Raw genomic sequence first — 16352 nt, 5'->3', positions numbered from 1 at the left:
GCTGTGATTAATCACAGCAGAAGCCAATCTGCGAGTGCCAGGCACTGGATGTCCGCTGGCACCCGCTGATCATTGGGCAGAGACTCAGAACGGAGCTCTGCCTATGTAAACAAGGCAGATTTCTGTTCTGACAGGGGGGAAGGCATAGCAGGGAATAATATCCATCTCTTCCCCTAGTAAAAACAGCACACACATGTCACAAAAACACTGGCTAGACACACAGTTAACCCTTTAATCACCCTAGATGTTCAGCCAGTGTCATTAGTACAGTGACAGTGCATGTTTTTAGCACGGAACACTGTATTAGTGTCAATGGCTCCCACAAAGTTTAAACAGTGTGAGTAAGTGTCCAATTGGCCGCCGCAATATCATAGTCTAGCTATATCCTGATATTCTCACTGATAGCCACCATTACTAGAAAAAAATTACAAAATTACATAACTGTATACCATAGTTTGTAGACGCAATAACATTTGTGTAAACCAATCAATATCCGCTTATTGGGATTTTTTACATCAAAAATATGTAGTAGAATACATATTGGCCTAAACTTAAGATGACATTTTATTTTTTCAATTTTTTTATTGTATGTGTTTATATCAGATAGTTAGAAATATTGTTTTTGTTTTTTTCTTTTTAAAATTATCAGTCTTTTTTTTGCTTATAGAGCAAAAAATAAAAAACGCAGTGGTGATTAAATATTTTATTGTTTTTACTAGTATTTGTTTTTACTACTAAAAGAAAGCTCTACTTGTGGGAAAAAAGGAAATTTTATTGAGGTACCGCGTTGCATGACCCGTAAATTTTCAGTTAAAGTAGCGCAGTGCCGTATCGCAAAAAATGGCCTGGTCATAAAGGGGAGTAAATCTTCTTGAGGTCAAGTGGTTAACCACTTCAGCCCCAGAAGGTTTTACCCCCTTAATGACCAAGCCATTTTTTGCGATACGGCACTGCGTTGATTTAACTGCTAATTGCGCGGTCATGGGCGCCCTACCCAAATACATAGAGCTTTCTTTTGGTGGTATTTAAACACCCCTGCAGTTTTTATCTTTTGCTCTATAAACAAAAAAAGACCAACAATTTTGAAAAACAAAAAAAAACAATATTTTTTACATTCTGCTATAAAACATTCCCAATAAAAAAAGGAAAAATCACACCTTTTCATCAGTTTAGGCCAATATGTATTCTGCTACATATTTTTGGTAAAAAAAAATCCTAATAGGTGTATACTGATTGGTTTGCGCAAAAGGCATAGCGTCTACAAATATGGAATACATTTATGGACTTTTTATTGTTTTTACTAGTATTGCTGGCGATCAGCGATTTTTAGCGGGACGTTGACATTGCGGCGGACACTAAGTGACACTTTTTGGGGACCAGTGACACCAATACAGTGATCAGTGTTAAAAAAATGCACTGTTACTGTATAAATGACACTGGTAAGGAAGAGGTTAACACCAGGGACAATCAAGGGATTAAGTTGTGCTCCTAGGGAGTGCTTTCTAACTGTGGGGGGGGGGGGGTGGATGCACTAGAGGAAAAGAGAGATATGCTTAGCTGAAACACAAGATCTCTCTTTTCCTCCCTGACAGAACAACAGTCTGCCTTGTTTACAAGTTCTGTCATTCTGCCGATTTGGCTTGGGCTGTCTGCGCTCCCCCGAAATCTCATGCAAAAAATCACGTCGGGCCACCCTGTTGTAGTATATATACGGCAGGCGGTCCGGGAAGTGGTAAATATATAAAAAGTTCCGAAACTTTTTGAACACTGCTGCAGTTTGAACACTATGTTGTACATAACGTTCTTCACGCTACTGTATACTGTGCTGAACTGAACATTACATATTTCCCATCACTACAATGTGTACACTGTGCTGTGTATTACATACTCCAAGAGGCTCATTGTGTATTCTGTAATCCTGGGGCACACCTGTCTGAGGTCTCGTTCACACCAGAAGGTGCGTCAGAGCATGCGCTTTTTTGCATGTTTGCGCACGTCACATTTTTTAATAGGTGCAAACATACACACATTTTTACTGTCTGGTCAGGCCTGGGGGGGACCCAGGCCTAAAGTTGTGTAGGGGGACCCGAAATATCTGATGGCTTCCCTGTGTGCAAACATACACACATTTGCTAAATGCATGAGAGTGTCATTAAGAAACAATGGTACCCACATGCGACTGCAAAAGGCAGCACATTTTTGTGCAGTACAGGAAAACATGCGACAGGAAAACATGCACAAAACCAATCAAATCCCCCCTCCTAGCACAAATCCCCCACCAACCCCCCCCCCCCCCCCATTTTTTCTCCGAGCACAAACCCACTCAAATTCCCCCTGCTAGCACAAATCCCCCACCAAATCAACCCTCCCAGCACAATCTCCCAGAATTCCTCCTCCTGGCACAAACCCCCTAAAGCTGTAGTGCCAGCTGACATGTCCTTAAGAACTGATGATGTCATCGGTTGGTAGGACGTGGGCTGGCTGCCCGCACAGCTTTCTGCTTTGCTGACAATAGTACACATAGCTGCTGGGAAGAGGAGAGAGCCATACCCACTGTGCTCCCTCTCTCTCCTCGCAGAGTTGCACTGCAAGGGAATTAACACAAGTAGCTGCGGCACCCCTGAGGACTCTTTGCGGCACCCCAGGGTGCCACAGCACACTGCTTGAAAAACCCTGCTCTAAACCGCTGACCTCTGCACACAATACCTTTTTTGTGCTGTTCTTTGCATATTTGGGGCTATGGCACGCTGTAGCCTCTGAGTTATAATACATTTTACAGGCAGCAGCACTGTGTCCTTTGAGTTGTATGTTATATACTACAGTTCATTCCCCTTTTGTGTGACTGTATGATTACATACTCCAGAATGCTGCAGGGTTTTCCCATGTACTGTACCACAAATTATATTCTCTCTCTTTATGTTTGGTTGTACCCCCCATCACTCCACTCTGTATGCATTACAGTACACACACTATTACACTTTGTAAGCTGTTTGAGTGTTGTCCTCATAAGGGGAAAAAATTGTCTACTGGACAAAAGATTGCAACCTCCTGACCGTTTCATAAAAATGATGGTAGCCCAGGATAATTTGGCTTGGCCAATAACCTAAATACAGAGAAGGTGACATTATTCATGTAGGCATTCAACAAATGGCAGCTAAGAATACATTTACTACAATGCATTTTATACTTTACCACACATACATACACTTACTTAGCCCAGCTCATTGAATCATGCAATTTGCTCTTCTCTGGTAGATAGTCCCCTGCAAAACTGACCATCTGGATCCTATAGCCACGATTGTGGTTCCACTTATTCTTCTGCTTGCTGGCAAACTGGATATATCGTGGCATTGGTCCATTCAAGGTAAAAGATGACTGATTTTCAGTTTCAAGTACTTTCTTGGTAAGCTTTGTTTGGTCTAACTTCCATTCAGGATTCCAAGGAACATCCACATCCTGAAACTCCATGTCAAGTGCCACCACAGAATTATTTATTCCTGTAAATAATAATACATAACTATTAAACAAAATATGAATGTGTGAAAAGGAAAGTGTGCCGTAAGCCGCACATCACTGCAAAAATCAGTGCAAGGAAGTGTGTGACAGCCGAATCCTGGGCTCCAACCAGGTCAGGCCCCCAACCCGTTTCGCTCCACCCCCGGAGCTTAATCATGGGGATCATCATAATTAACCACTTGCCTGGTACGTCATTTGACTTCAAGTGGTTGTACCAGAGTGATGCCTGCAGCATCACCCCAGTACCATTTTTTAGAGTCGACGGTTGGCTTTCTTGTAATAACAACCGGAGCGGCCAACCAGAAATTCGAACTCATTTTATTTCAATATTTGGAGAATTCGGTAAAATTCGCCTGTACTGTAAGTTGGATACACCTGAATCCCGAATAACTAAAAATGTCTCAGAATTTGTATTCGGAACTAAACGAACTGCACATGTCTATGAGTAAGCGAATGCCCCTTGAAGGGACCAGGGGCCAGCTAATACAGGCCTTTATAGTCTTGGCCCTGCACTTCACTGCGTTTTGTCTGGTTCAGAAATCTGCAGTTCTATATCACACAAATGGAGAAAATGTATAAACGAGTGTTCCTCCTCCCAGATGGGAAAAATGGCAGTTTTGCTCTCCTCCCTCAAATGTAATTTGCCCCTGCTGTTTCCCCACCACAACCAGTGCCCACTGACTTTTACCCCCTCTGTACTGTAAGCTATTGCTAATGCTTTCTCTTTCCCTCCTTCCCATCCATTATCTGTTCTTCTAGACCACATGTGTCAAACACAAGGTGCAGCCCTCCAGGCCATTTAATGTGCCCCTTGCACCTCTCCTGCAGCTGCGGCACCCCTAGACCCCCCCCCCTCATTTATGCCCCTTCCTTGTCTCAGCAGCCGGCAGCAGAGAGGACAGAACTCATAATTTAAAGATAACTGTGACACATGTGGCCATCATCCATAATTGTATATATATAAATGGAAGAAAAAATCGGACTTTACAGGCCAAACAGAGGGATATCCATAAATAGATAAAATACATGTTTTTATTGTATCCAAAAATATTTTTTTTTTTATAAGAACTTTACACAGACTTCCCAACTTTTTGGGATAGTAACGAGGGACACTTATTAGAAAAAGTATGTAGGCAGAGGACACACCTCCTTCCACGCCCCCATTAAGGAGAGTTATAAAAAAAAAAAATAATAATTAGTAAAACCCGCAAGTGCTTTTTTTTTGTTTTTACCACTATTTTTCCTTTTATATTGGCTTTTGAAATTTACAAATGAAGAATTTAGAAATTGGATGAAAGATTTAGATAAATAATGCATTTTATATACACCTATATAGATCCAGTGGCGTAGCGTGGGTTGTCAGCACCCGGGGCAAGGCAAGTAATTTGCGCCCCCTAACCCACGTTATTTTAGCACTCGAGTCTCTTCCACTAGATTAGTTAAAGAAACCCTTACCCCCTAAGCACATGTATTGTTTGTTATGAAAATACTGATGTAATTAAAGTAAAATGCATCTAAATACAAGTTTGAAAGACCAGCGTGCCCCCTTTCAATGCGGAATGACCAGCGTGCCCCCTTTCAATGCGGAATGACCAGCGTGCCCCCTTGCAATGCGGAATGACCAGCGTGCCCGCTTGCAATGCGGAATGACCAGCGTGCCCCCTTGCAATGCGGAATGACCAGCGTGCCCCCTTTCAATGCGGAATGACCAGCGTGCCCCCTTTCAATGCGGAATGACCAGCGTGCCCCCTTTTAAAGCGGAATGACCAGCGTGCCCCCTTTCAATGCGGAATGACCAGCGTGCCCCCTTTCAATGCGGAATGACCAGCATGCCCCCTTTCAATGCGGAATGACCAGCGTGCCCCCTTTCAATGCGGAATGACCAGCGTGCCCCCTTTTAAAGCGGAATGACCAGCGTGCCCCCTTTCAATGCAGAATGACCAGCGTGCCCCCTTTCAATGCAGAATGACCAGCATGCCCCCTTTCAATGCAGAATGACCAGTGTGGCCCCTTTCAATGCAGAGAGACCAGCGTGCCACCTTTCAATGCAGAATGACCAGTGTGCCCCCTTTCAATGCAGAGAGACTTACCTGCAGCTTCTCCTCAGTTCCCTGCGTCTTCTCGAGTCTTCCCGCCTCCTGCTCAGCAGCTCGGCCAATTGCATGCATTCGCCTTTCAGCCAATGAGGAAGCGGATCCCGCTTCCTGATTGGCTAGGAGGAGGATCCGTGTGACAATAGCGAAATTTTAGCAAAATCTGTGACAGCGCCAGACTGCTGACTCTGCTCACTCGCTGCTAAACTGACTGAGCGAACTGTTATGTCAGAGTCAGACAGAGTGCATAGGCGTGCTCAGCCTATGGCATTAGGGTGTGCACCTCAAACACATGTGCGTGTGTGTATATATATATATATATATGAATATATACACACACTTTTATAAATAAATGTAAACAAACATTTAAGCGGTATTAAAACATTTTTAATTAAATAAACAATTATCAATGTATACCATAGATCCCATTTAGAGCAGGGTCCCCATAGATCCCCCTTTAGAGCAGGGTCCTTATAGATCCCCCTATAGAGCAGGCCAGGGTCCCCATAGATCCCCCTTTAGAGCAGGGTCCCCCATAGAACCTCCTTTAGAGAAGGGTCCCCATAGATCCCCCTTTAGAGCAGGGTCCCCCATAGAACCTCCTTTAGAAATGGGTCCCCATAGATCACCTTTTAGAGCAGGGTCCCCATAGATCCCCCTTTAGAGAATGGTCCCCATATAATCTATGGGGACATTTCTCTAAAGTGGGGAATCTATGGGGACCCTGCTCTAAAGGGGGATCTATGGGGACCCTGGTCTGCTCTAAAGGGGATCTATGGGGACCATGGCCTCCTCTAAAGGGGATATATGGGGATCCTGCTCTAAAGGGGGATCTATGGGGACCCTGGCCTCCTCTAAAGGTGATCTATGGGGATTCTGCTCTAAAGGGGGGATCTATGGCATAGATCCCCTTTAGAGCAGGGTCCCTATAGATCCCCCTTTAGAGCAGGCCAGGGCAGGTCCCCCATATAGATCTCCCCCCCCCCTAACAGCAGGCCAGGGTGAGGTGAGGTGAGGTGAGGTGAGGTCTGGACCCTGGCCTGCTGTAGGGGGGATCTATATGGGGGACCCCAGAGTGACCTAACTTCACCCTGGCGGCCTGTCCTGCTGTAAGGGGGGATCTATATGGGGGATCATGTCCCCCATATAGATCCCCCCTTACAGCAGGCCAGGGTGAGGTGAGGTCCCATCCCCCATTTAGATCTCCCCCCTTACAGCAGGCCAGGTAACCCATAAAATAGATCCCCTCTGAGGATACTCTATGGGTAGGGCTAGCTGCGCTACATAATCATATGGCTCCAAAATACAAAATCTCCAAAATCTTTTCAGTGTTCTTCTCACAGACAGTCAGTCTCAGTCAGTCACTACTAGCACAGGCACAGCCAGCCCAGTACTACTCCAGTCCAGTCCTGAGTCCTGACTCCTACCTTTTTTTTCACATGTCCCGATCACAGCAGGCTAGGTTTTCTCCTCTCCTCCTAGGTTTTCCCTCGCCCCTCGTCCTGCAGCACCGTCTGACGTCGGCTCTCTCCTCTCTCTTCTTCTGCTTCTGCCTCAGCTGAGCTGCCTGGCCTGGTGGACGGTGGTTCTCTCTCCTCTCCCGTCCCGCGCTCAGTGCTACGCTGGGCGGCCGCTGCACCTTAGTCCCTCCCCCTCCCAGATAAGCCAGGCGTGCAGCAGGGACTGTCTCTCCAAACCCCCCCCCTCCACCCCTCCACACAGTGGGCGACCCGGCGGCTCGGATCGGGAGCCGAGCTGCGCACAGCCAGTGAGAGTCAGTGAGTGAGCCAGCCTGGCCAGGGGCAGAGAGCGGCGGCAGCCTATGACAGTGTGAGTACTTCATGTGCGGAGCGGATGCGCCCCCCCCAGATGTTGCGCCCGGTGCGGCTGGCCCCCCCTGCACCCCCCACGCTACGCCACTGTATAGATCAGACCAAAATGAGGGAAAACTGAGGAGGAAAGAGGGACAGGGGACTTTGTTCCAAATCAGGGACAGTCCCTCGAAATCAGGGACAGTTTGAGCTATGAATACACAGTGAGGGGTAAATAAAAACAATTCCTTGAGGGAAATTGTTGTAACTGGTATAATGAGTACTATATCATTGTAGGTCTTTGGTGTCAGAGGACAGAACTCCTTTGCCAAATCCTGCCCTCCACAGCAGAGAGGAGGACAGAACTCTTCCTACAGACCCTGCACCTCTCTCTATTCAACTGCAATATCACCTTGTCTCTGCCTCCCCAGGTTTAAGCATTCAGCAGACTCCGGAAGCTGACTCCAGCCCTCCTCTTGTCCTCCTCCAGACCCTGCACTTTCTTCTTCCCAGATCCATCCACATCTTCTTCCTGGCAGCAGCACAAGGTAAGAGCGTGCATTGTGATGTAAGGAAGGCTGGGGGGCTCTTGACTCCTGATGGTGGGGGAGGGGGGGCTCTTGACATATGATGTAAGGGTGTAAGGGGGCGTGGGGTGCTCTGGAACACTAATCTTACAGATATAATCAGCCCTTTGAGGGCAACCAGAATGCTGATGCGGCCCACGATGAAATTGAGTTTGACACCCCTGATCTAGACTGTACTCTTGTCCTCTATCTCCTCATTGCTGATCCACAATCTGGCCTTGCTTATACTCTGTCCCAAAATCCCCTTCCCCCTATTCTGTATCCCAGATGTTCCAGTTTCTTCCAGATGACTTTTTTTTATCACATACTCCACATAGAAGAATGCCCATCCTCTGATCTTCCGATTCCTCTCCCACGCAGCCTCCACTTATCTTTCTCAAAGTTTCTATAAAAATCTATGCTGTGTCTCCAATTCTTTACTTTACAGCTTTTGTTGGAAAATTATATTCACTTCTCGCTTCTAAGCTTGCTATACAGGGGGGATTTACTAAAACTGGAGCACTCAGAATCTGGGGAAGCTGTGCATAGCAACTAATCAGCTTCTAACTTCAGCTTGTTCAATTAAGCTGTGACAATAATACCTGAAAGTTGATTGGCTACTATGCACAGTTGCACTAAATTCTGTGTGCACCAGTTTAAGTAAATCTCCCCCCAGTATTATAGATGCCTAGTCTAATCTTCAAAGTTTTGAGAATTGCTGGTAATATTCATGAACAAGCAAAAAATTGGGGGAGCAAACCCTGAACATGTATATCTAAAGCCGGTGCAGCTATGGACCAAGCAACATGTATATTAAAAAAGAATAGCGCAACCATGCAAAAGAAATTACTATCAAATATGGAGACAATCCATAAATAAAAATGGGGATTTAGTCCCACCATATGGCCATATCGTGCTCAAGCCCACCACTGCGTCAAAGTTCCCCTATTATCAGTGAGTCCTACACTATCCATAAAAAAGGGGTGAATCCAGCCTCTCTAACCCTTGGAGACAACACTCCTTGCTGGGAAGGTGTGCTAATGCACTGCAGGGGACTCCTCCTATATCTACTTGATAGAGGACACCAATAGAGTACAGGTGTATGTGGGGGATGGGATGCTCAACCTCAGAAGTCTGGTCAGACCAAATACATAATAAACAAGCAAAATAATTGGGGGAGCAAACCCTGAACATGTATATCTAAAGCCGGTGCAGCTATGGACCAAGCAACATGTATATTAAAAAAGAATAGCGCAACCATGCAAAAGAAATGACTATTAAATATGGAGACAATCCATAAATAAAAATGGGGGTTTAGTCCCACCATATGGCCATATCGTGCTCAAGCCCACCACTGCGTCAAAGTACCCCATTATCAGTGGGTCCTACACTATCCATAAAAAATATTCATGAACGTTTAGGGTTTCAGTGGCAGTGGCGTCACTAGGGTTGGTGTCACCTGGTGCGGTAAAGCATGGTGTCACTCCCCCCCAAAATTATTTTATTTTCCTGTTTTCTGAAAATGCGCCAAAGATGCAGCATGCAGGACTTTTGGTGTGCTTTCAGAAAATGCAGGAAAAAACATGCAACCTAATAGAGATCTATAGGACTGTAAAACATTGGAAAACCCCCTTTTCATTACATGGCCCCCGCATCTCTGGCCCCCTTTACATTACACAGCCCCTGCATCTCTGGCTCCCTTTAGATTACACGGCCCCTGCATCTCTGGCTCCCTTTACATTACACGGCCCCTGCATCTCTGGCTCCCTTTAGATTACACGGCCCCTGCATCTCTGGCTCCCTTTAGATTACACGGCCCCTGCATCTCTGGCCCCCTTTACATTACACGGCTCCTGCATCTCTGGCTCCATTTACATTACACGGCCCCTGCATCTCTGGCTCCCTTTAGATTACACGGCCCCTGCGTCTCTGGCTCCCTTTACATTACACGGCCCCTGCATCTCTGGCTCCCTTTAGATTACACAGCCCCTGCATCTCTGGCCCCCTTTACATTACACGACCCCTGCATCTCTGGCTCCATTTACATTACATGGCCCCTGCATCTCTGGCCCCCTTTACATTACACAGCCCCTGCATCTCTGGCTCCCTTTACATTACACGGCCCTCGCATCTCTGGCTCCCTTTACATTACACGGCTCCCGCATCTCTGGCTTCCTTTACATTACACGGTCCCTGCATCTCTGGCTCCCTTTACATTACACGGCCCCTGCATCTCTGGCCCCCTTTACATTACACGGCCCCTGCATCTCTGGCCCCCTTTACATTATACAGCCCCCGCATCTCTGGCTCCCTTTACTTTACACGGTCCCTGCATCTCTGGCTCCTTTTACATTACACAGCCCCTGGATGTCTGGCCCCCTTTACATTACACGGCCCCTGCATCTCTGGCCCCCTTTACATTATACGGCCCCCACATCTCTGGCTCCCTTTACTTTACACGGCCCCTGCATCTCTGGCCCCCTTTACATTATACGGCCCCCACATCTCTGGCTCCCTTTACTTTACACGGCCCCTGCATCTCTGGCTCCCTTTACATTACACGACCCCTGCATCTCTGGCTCCCTTTACTTTACATGGCCCCTGCATCTCTGGCTCCCTTTACATTACATGGCCCCTGCATCTTTGGCTCCCTTTACATTACACGACCCCTGCATCTCTGGCCCCCTTTACATTACACGGCCCCTGCATCTCTGGCTCCCTTTACTTTACATGGCCCCTGCATCTCTGGACCACTTTACATTACACGGCCCCTGCATCTCTGGCTCCCTTTACTTTACATGGCCCCTGCATCTCTGGACCACTTTACATTACATGACCCCTGCATCTCTGGCCCCCTTTACATTTCACTGCCCCCTGCACCTCTGGACCCCTTTACATTACATAACCCCTTCATCTCTGGACCACTTTACATTACATGACCCCTGCATCTCTGGCCCCCTTTACATTTCACTGCCCCCTGCACCTCTGGACCCCTTTACATTACATAACCCCTTCATCTCTGGACCACTTTACATTACATGACCCCGGCATCTCTGGCCCCCCATACATTAAATGACCCTGCATCTCTTGCCCCTGTTTACAATACATGGCCCCGCACCTCTAGACCCCTTTACATTACACAGCCCCCGCACCTCTGGGCCCCTTTACATTACATGGCCCCTGCATCTCTGGACCACTTTACATTACGTGACCCCTGCATCTCTGGACCACTTTACATTATGTGACCCCTGCATCTCTGACCCCCCATACATTACATGACCCTGCATCTCTAGCCCCCGTTTATAATACATGGCCCCGCACCTCTATACCCCTTTACATTGCACAGCCCCCACACCTCTGGGACCCTTTACATTACATGGCCCCTGCATCTCTGGCCTCCTTTACATGACATGGCCCCACACCTAGGGACCCCTTTACATTACACAGCCCCCGCACCTCTGGACCCCTTTAAATTACACAGCCCCGTACTTCTGAACCCCTATACAATACACAGCCCTGCACCTCTGGACCCCTTTACATTACACAGCCTCGCACTTCTGGATCCCTCTACATTACATAACCCCGCACCTCTGGACTGCATTACATTACACAGCTCCATACCTCTGGACCCTTTTAACTCTGCCAGTTCCTGTCCTCTATTCAGCGCTGCTCCTCTCTCTCTTTCCCTTGCTGTACAGAAGTGTCTTTATTCTCCTGTTCCTCTCTGCTCTGTTAGTGAGCGGAAGAGGCAATCCGGTGGCTGGCCGGGTATTACCAGGGTGCTGTCCCAACCCCCCCCCCCCCCCATAGTGATACCACTGTTTATTGGCTAACTTAAGAAAATTAGGATGCACATGTTTTTGGGATGCAGTAGATCCATTTTCCATGCTTTATGAATTGTATAAGCCTCCATTCATACTTGTGCAGCTAGTCATGCAACTTTGGAAACCAAAGTTGCGTGACAAATGATTCCCCATGTTTTTCAGTGATAACTATTCATATATGTGCGACTTAGGCTCCACTCACACTTGTACAACTCCGACTTCGGGGTGCAACTTTAAGGCCCTTCACATTTGTGCAACCTGTCCTTCCTGTGACTTGGGACTGCAGAGTTGCATGACAAGTTGTTCCCCAATAATTTCCAATGAGTACCATTCATATCTGTGCGACTTCAAGTTGCAGCGACTTCAAAGTAGCCCCTGCATTACTTTAATTCGACTTTGATTCGACTTGAGGTCCATAGACCTCAAGATTACACAGACATTGCTTCAAGTCGCATCAAAGTCACGTGATTTTCAGGTCGTACAAGTGTGAAAGGGGCCTGATACAACTTTTTATACAATTTGGATGGGTGCAACTTGGATACGACTTTGGCTTTGACCAGTGATAATGGACAACTGTTGCTATGTATAACATTCAGGCACGACTTTCATGCAACTTTTGGGGGTTCAAGCTCAGGTAACCGAGACATTTTGGACAATTTCATGCTCCCAACTTTGTGGGAACAGTTTGGGGATGGCTCCTTCCTGTTCCAAATTGACTGCGCCCCAGTGCACAAAGCAAGGTCCATAAAGAGATGGGCGAGCGAGTTTGGGGTGGAGGAACTTGACTAGCCTGCACAGAGTCCTGACCTCAACCCGACAGAACACCTTTGGGATGATTTAGAGTTGAGACTGCGAGCCAGGCCTTCTTGTCTAACATCAGTGCCTGACCTCACAAATTAGCTTCTGGAAGAATGGTCAAACATTCCCATAGACACACTCCTACACCTTGTGGACAGCCTTCCCAGAAGAGTTGAAGCTGTTATAGCTGCAAAGGGTGGACCAACTCAATATTGAACCCTACGGACTAATGCCTCGTACACACGCAACGATTATCGGCCAACCGATCGGCCATCTTTTGTCCAGTGTTGTTGTGTTGGTTGAAATGTGCTCTAGACTGCACACAAATTTTATCGGTCAACAAAATCCAACTTCAGAAGTGATGTCATGTTCTGGTTTACTTTCCGTGTGTTTTTTCTTCTCTGAGCATGCCCAGTCTTGCTCATCAGATTTTTGTCTGCCGAAATCTGTACTGACTGACGAAAAATGGGCCGTTCTGTTGACGGCCAACAAAAATTTTATAGCATGCACACCAGATTTTGTTCGGCCCGAAAAGTCAGAGTCGGTTGTCGGAAGCATCATATTAACAAGCCGAAAATCGGCCGATCGGACGTTGGCCGAAAATTCACGGCCAACTATCGATGCGTGTGTACGAGGCGTAAGACTGGGATGCCATTAAAGTTCATGTGCGTGTAAAGGCATGTGTCCAAATACTTTTGGCAATATAATATATATATATATATATATATATATATATATATATATATATATATATATATTCATATTTGTGTAGGCTGCTAAATGCATTTGCCCTGCTGGTTTATCCAATAGCTACCAACTATTACTTGCTCTGCTGATGATTAGCAATAATTATTATTACAGAGAAATACTTTACTGCCAAGTTATGAGATATTTTAGGGGTTACATTTTTCCTACTTATCCCATTACCTCTCCTATCACAAGTCAGCATGGTCCTTGTACTTGCTAAATACATAAACAATTTACAAGTCACTTGGGACTCTAAAACCAATTATGCAGGGAGGTCTGTGTATATCTCTAGGTCTTTATATAATGACTCATAACTTTATAAGAAAAACTTTAGCTGCTGACTGAATGTAATAGTAACAGGACTACATCCCAATTTGATTTCTGATTATTTTCTTACTGAATATAATTTATAAACCCAAACATCATCACCATAAAATGTGCTTGCATTGCACAATTTTACACCCCCCTCCTTCTCCTACATACGTTCCTAAGAATTTGCAAATGGATTGTTTTTAAATTACAGCTTTAAAACATTATCCTCAACTCAAATATATGCTTCTACCACTTAAATTATCATTTGTACTGATGCATGCTTACCTCCAACATCCAAGTCAACCTTGTAATTGATAAAATGTGTGTGAATAGTTCCGAGCGTATGCGGCCCCACTCTGTGTCCATGTTCCACACCGCTTTCCATAAAGAACGATGTGCTTATATATCCTGTTGCGTGAACTTTTGACTCTATAGCCCCATTTTGATAGAAGATATAATCAAACACATAGTCATAGTTGCCCAGTGTGGCAATAGTTCTTATGACAAGAACAGTGTTGACCAAACCACCATAAAAAGAAGAACCTAGACTTGAGAAGTGACGTCTCAGAGGAATGCCAGAATTGAGCTCAAAGACACAGATCGACCCTTTGTTTAGGACTGTTGAATCTGAATCAAGCAAGTAATGGGTATCTATAAAAGTAGCAAAATAAGGACAGTCAACGCCACGAACCAGTTGGTAGACAGATCGTCCAATGCCAAAGTGTCCATCCATATACCTTGTTGACATCCCAGTTGGGGCATTGGAACCATAAATACTAATTGCTTCTTGGACGCCAAGCTCATAGACAATTCTGTCACCCTTGAATTTAATATCATATAGTCTGAGTCCTGTGTTTACATTAACCCCAAATGCGAAACTCCAGTGTTGGAATAACACCTGATTATTTTTGACACTGTAGCGGGCACTTTGTGGTTCATATTGCATGGGTATATCAGATTTTGCAAGTTTTTGAGGCTTCATTGAACCTATGTCATCTTTGAGATGTGGCTTTTGCATCTTAACTGTCTTTAAACTCCCTCTTTTATATTGCTCCTCTAATTCAGAAAGGGTGTCAAAATACTGACCATTATAAAAGACTTTATCCACTGTCCACTTCTTAACATCAAGGTGTTTGTGGTTTAGCAGTACTTCTAAGCCAATTGGGTGTAGGAAATAGCCACTGCCCCGTGTGTTATAGAAAATAGAAAACCAAGTGCTTCGGTCTCCAGATTGTAATCCTCTTGGAGCACTGGTCAAAGCAGTGAAATATTCATTATCAGACTCATTATGGCCAAAAACTTCTTTGAGGAAACGTTTTGCTTTGGTAAACTCCTTGGTATGTAAATGGCTTCTTATCTGAAGGTACTCATTGCCAATTACAGGTCTACGATGATAAGGTAGTTTGCCTTTGAATTTTTTGGCAGTAATATCCCTAATGTCCTTTGGTTTTGGAAGGGGTCCCACTGCATATTCTTTAATTTCTGGTTCCTGATGGCTTCCAAAATAAACTATCACCAATGCTTCTCTTCTGGGTTTGGGTCCCCCCTTATCCAAATACAGTAAGGCATCTTGTTTTGTTGGTGGTATAAGCTCCACTGAATATATGCAATTGGAAGCAGGTTCAGCCTCGGAGATGTCCACCAGATTTTCTTGGAGAGTTTTCTTTAAATAGCTTACCACTTCATCATATTCTTCAGGTGTGAGATCCGCAAAGACCAGACTCTTGTCATGGTGCTTTAGGAGAGAAACTTTTTCATTTGTCGAACTGCAGGATTTTGGTTTTGGATCAAACAAGATGACCAGCAGCAAAGCTAAAATTGTTAGAATGGCAAGAATCAAAAATGCCGTAACAACTTTCACATTCATGTTTAGTCGTAGTAAACCAGCTCCAGTGCAGAATTGTGAACTTCCAGACTTGACTCGGCACAGAAAGAATTTTACTAACTCATTCCCAGCCTTTTAAACTTGCTGGATACGAGAAACCTGGAAAACTGATGAAATGGGAGGGGGGAAGGAATTGCATGGAATAGGCAAGGAGATCATGTGAATTATATTGAAATTTTTTTTTAACTGAGACCCCTTGAGAACCTCTCATACATCATTACTATATCCTGTTTTTTCCTCCTCTCAAATTCCACATTTTTAGAGGCAATTACATGTTTGTAGTAAACTGCACGAATGTTGTACAATGCCTTTGTTGTTTTGTGAATATTATAATCCTTTAACAAGTAAATAAGTATGATTTTCAAATGGAAAAATTTGAATTTGTTAGAACACCATCTTTCACTGCTAAATGATTTGTACCATTTTTCTATAACAATTTATGGTGTTAGAATTACATAAGTTGTACCTGTTTCTCTATAGCCTTCCAAAACACACAGATCAAAGGCTTTTTCTCAGCTCCGGGAGGCAGGGGGCACAAATATGACACACACATTGTGCAGAGCTCAGTGTAATCTGAGTGGAGGAAATTTACACCCCCCTATACAAATTGTTGTAGGGAAACTTGGACAGTCAAGGCTGTCAACTATCTACTGTGTGCTGGAGAGGGCTGGCATGTGAGATTGTCTGATGTTGACTTATGCAGACAGTAGTAGGAGACAGCAGAGAAATGACACTTGGTGCTGAAGTAAGGACTGAAGTAAGTACAGCAAGTGGCGGAACTACAAGGATCGCAGCAGTCG

The 16352-nt window shown here is 45.2% G+C and overlaps 1 protein-coding gene across 1 annotated transcript in view; it reads right to left on the bottom strand.

The window, feature by feature from the left end:
• Nucleotides 1–15631, bottom strand: part of LOC309567450 (uncharacterized protein) — a 133256-nt gene extending 117625 nt beyond the window's left edge. Inside the window, 2 exon segments of the mRNA XM_082272839.1 lie at nucleotides 3212–3497; nucleotides 13953–15631. Of these exon segments, the coding sequence (XP_082128965.1) occupies nucleotides 3212–3497; nucleotides 13953–15534 (1868 nt within the window). The 5' untranslated portion in view covers nucleotides 15535–15631.
• Between the last annotated feature and the right edge of the window lie 721 nt (nucleotides 15632–16352).

Source organism: Pelophylax lessonae, assembly GCF_965119305.1.
Source record: "Pelophylax lessonae genome assembly, chromosome: 11".
NCBI lineage: Eukaryota > Metazoa > Chordata > Amphibia > Anura > Ranidae > Pelophylax > Pelophylax lessonae.
Note: the sequence above shows the minus strand (reverse complement) of the source record. Positions and strands in the feature narration are given on the sequence as shown.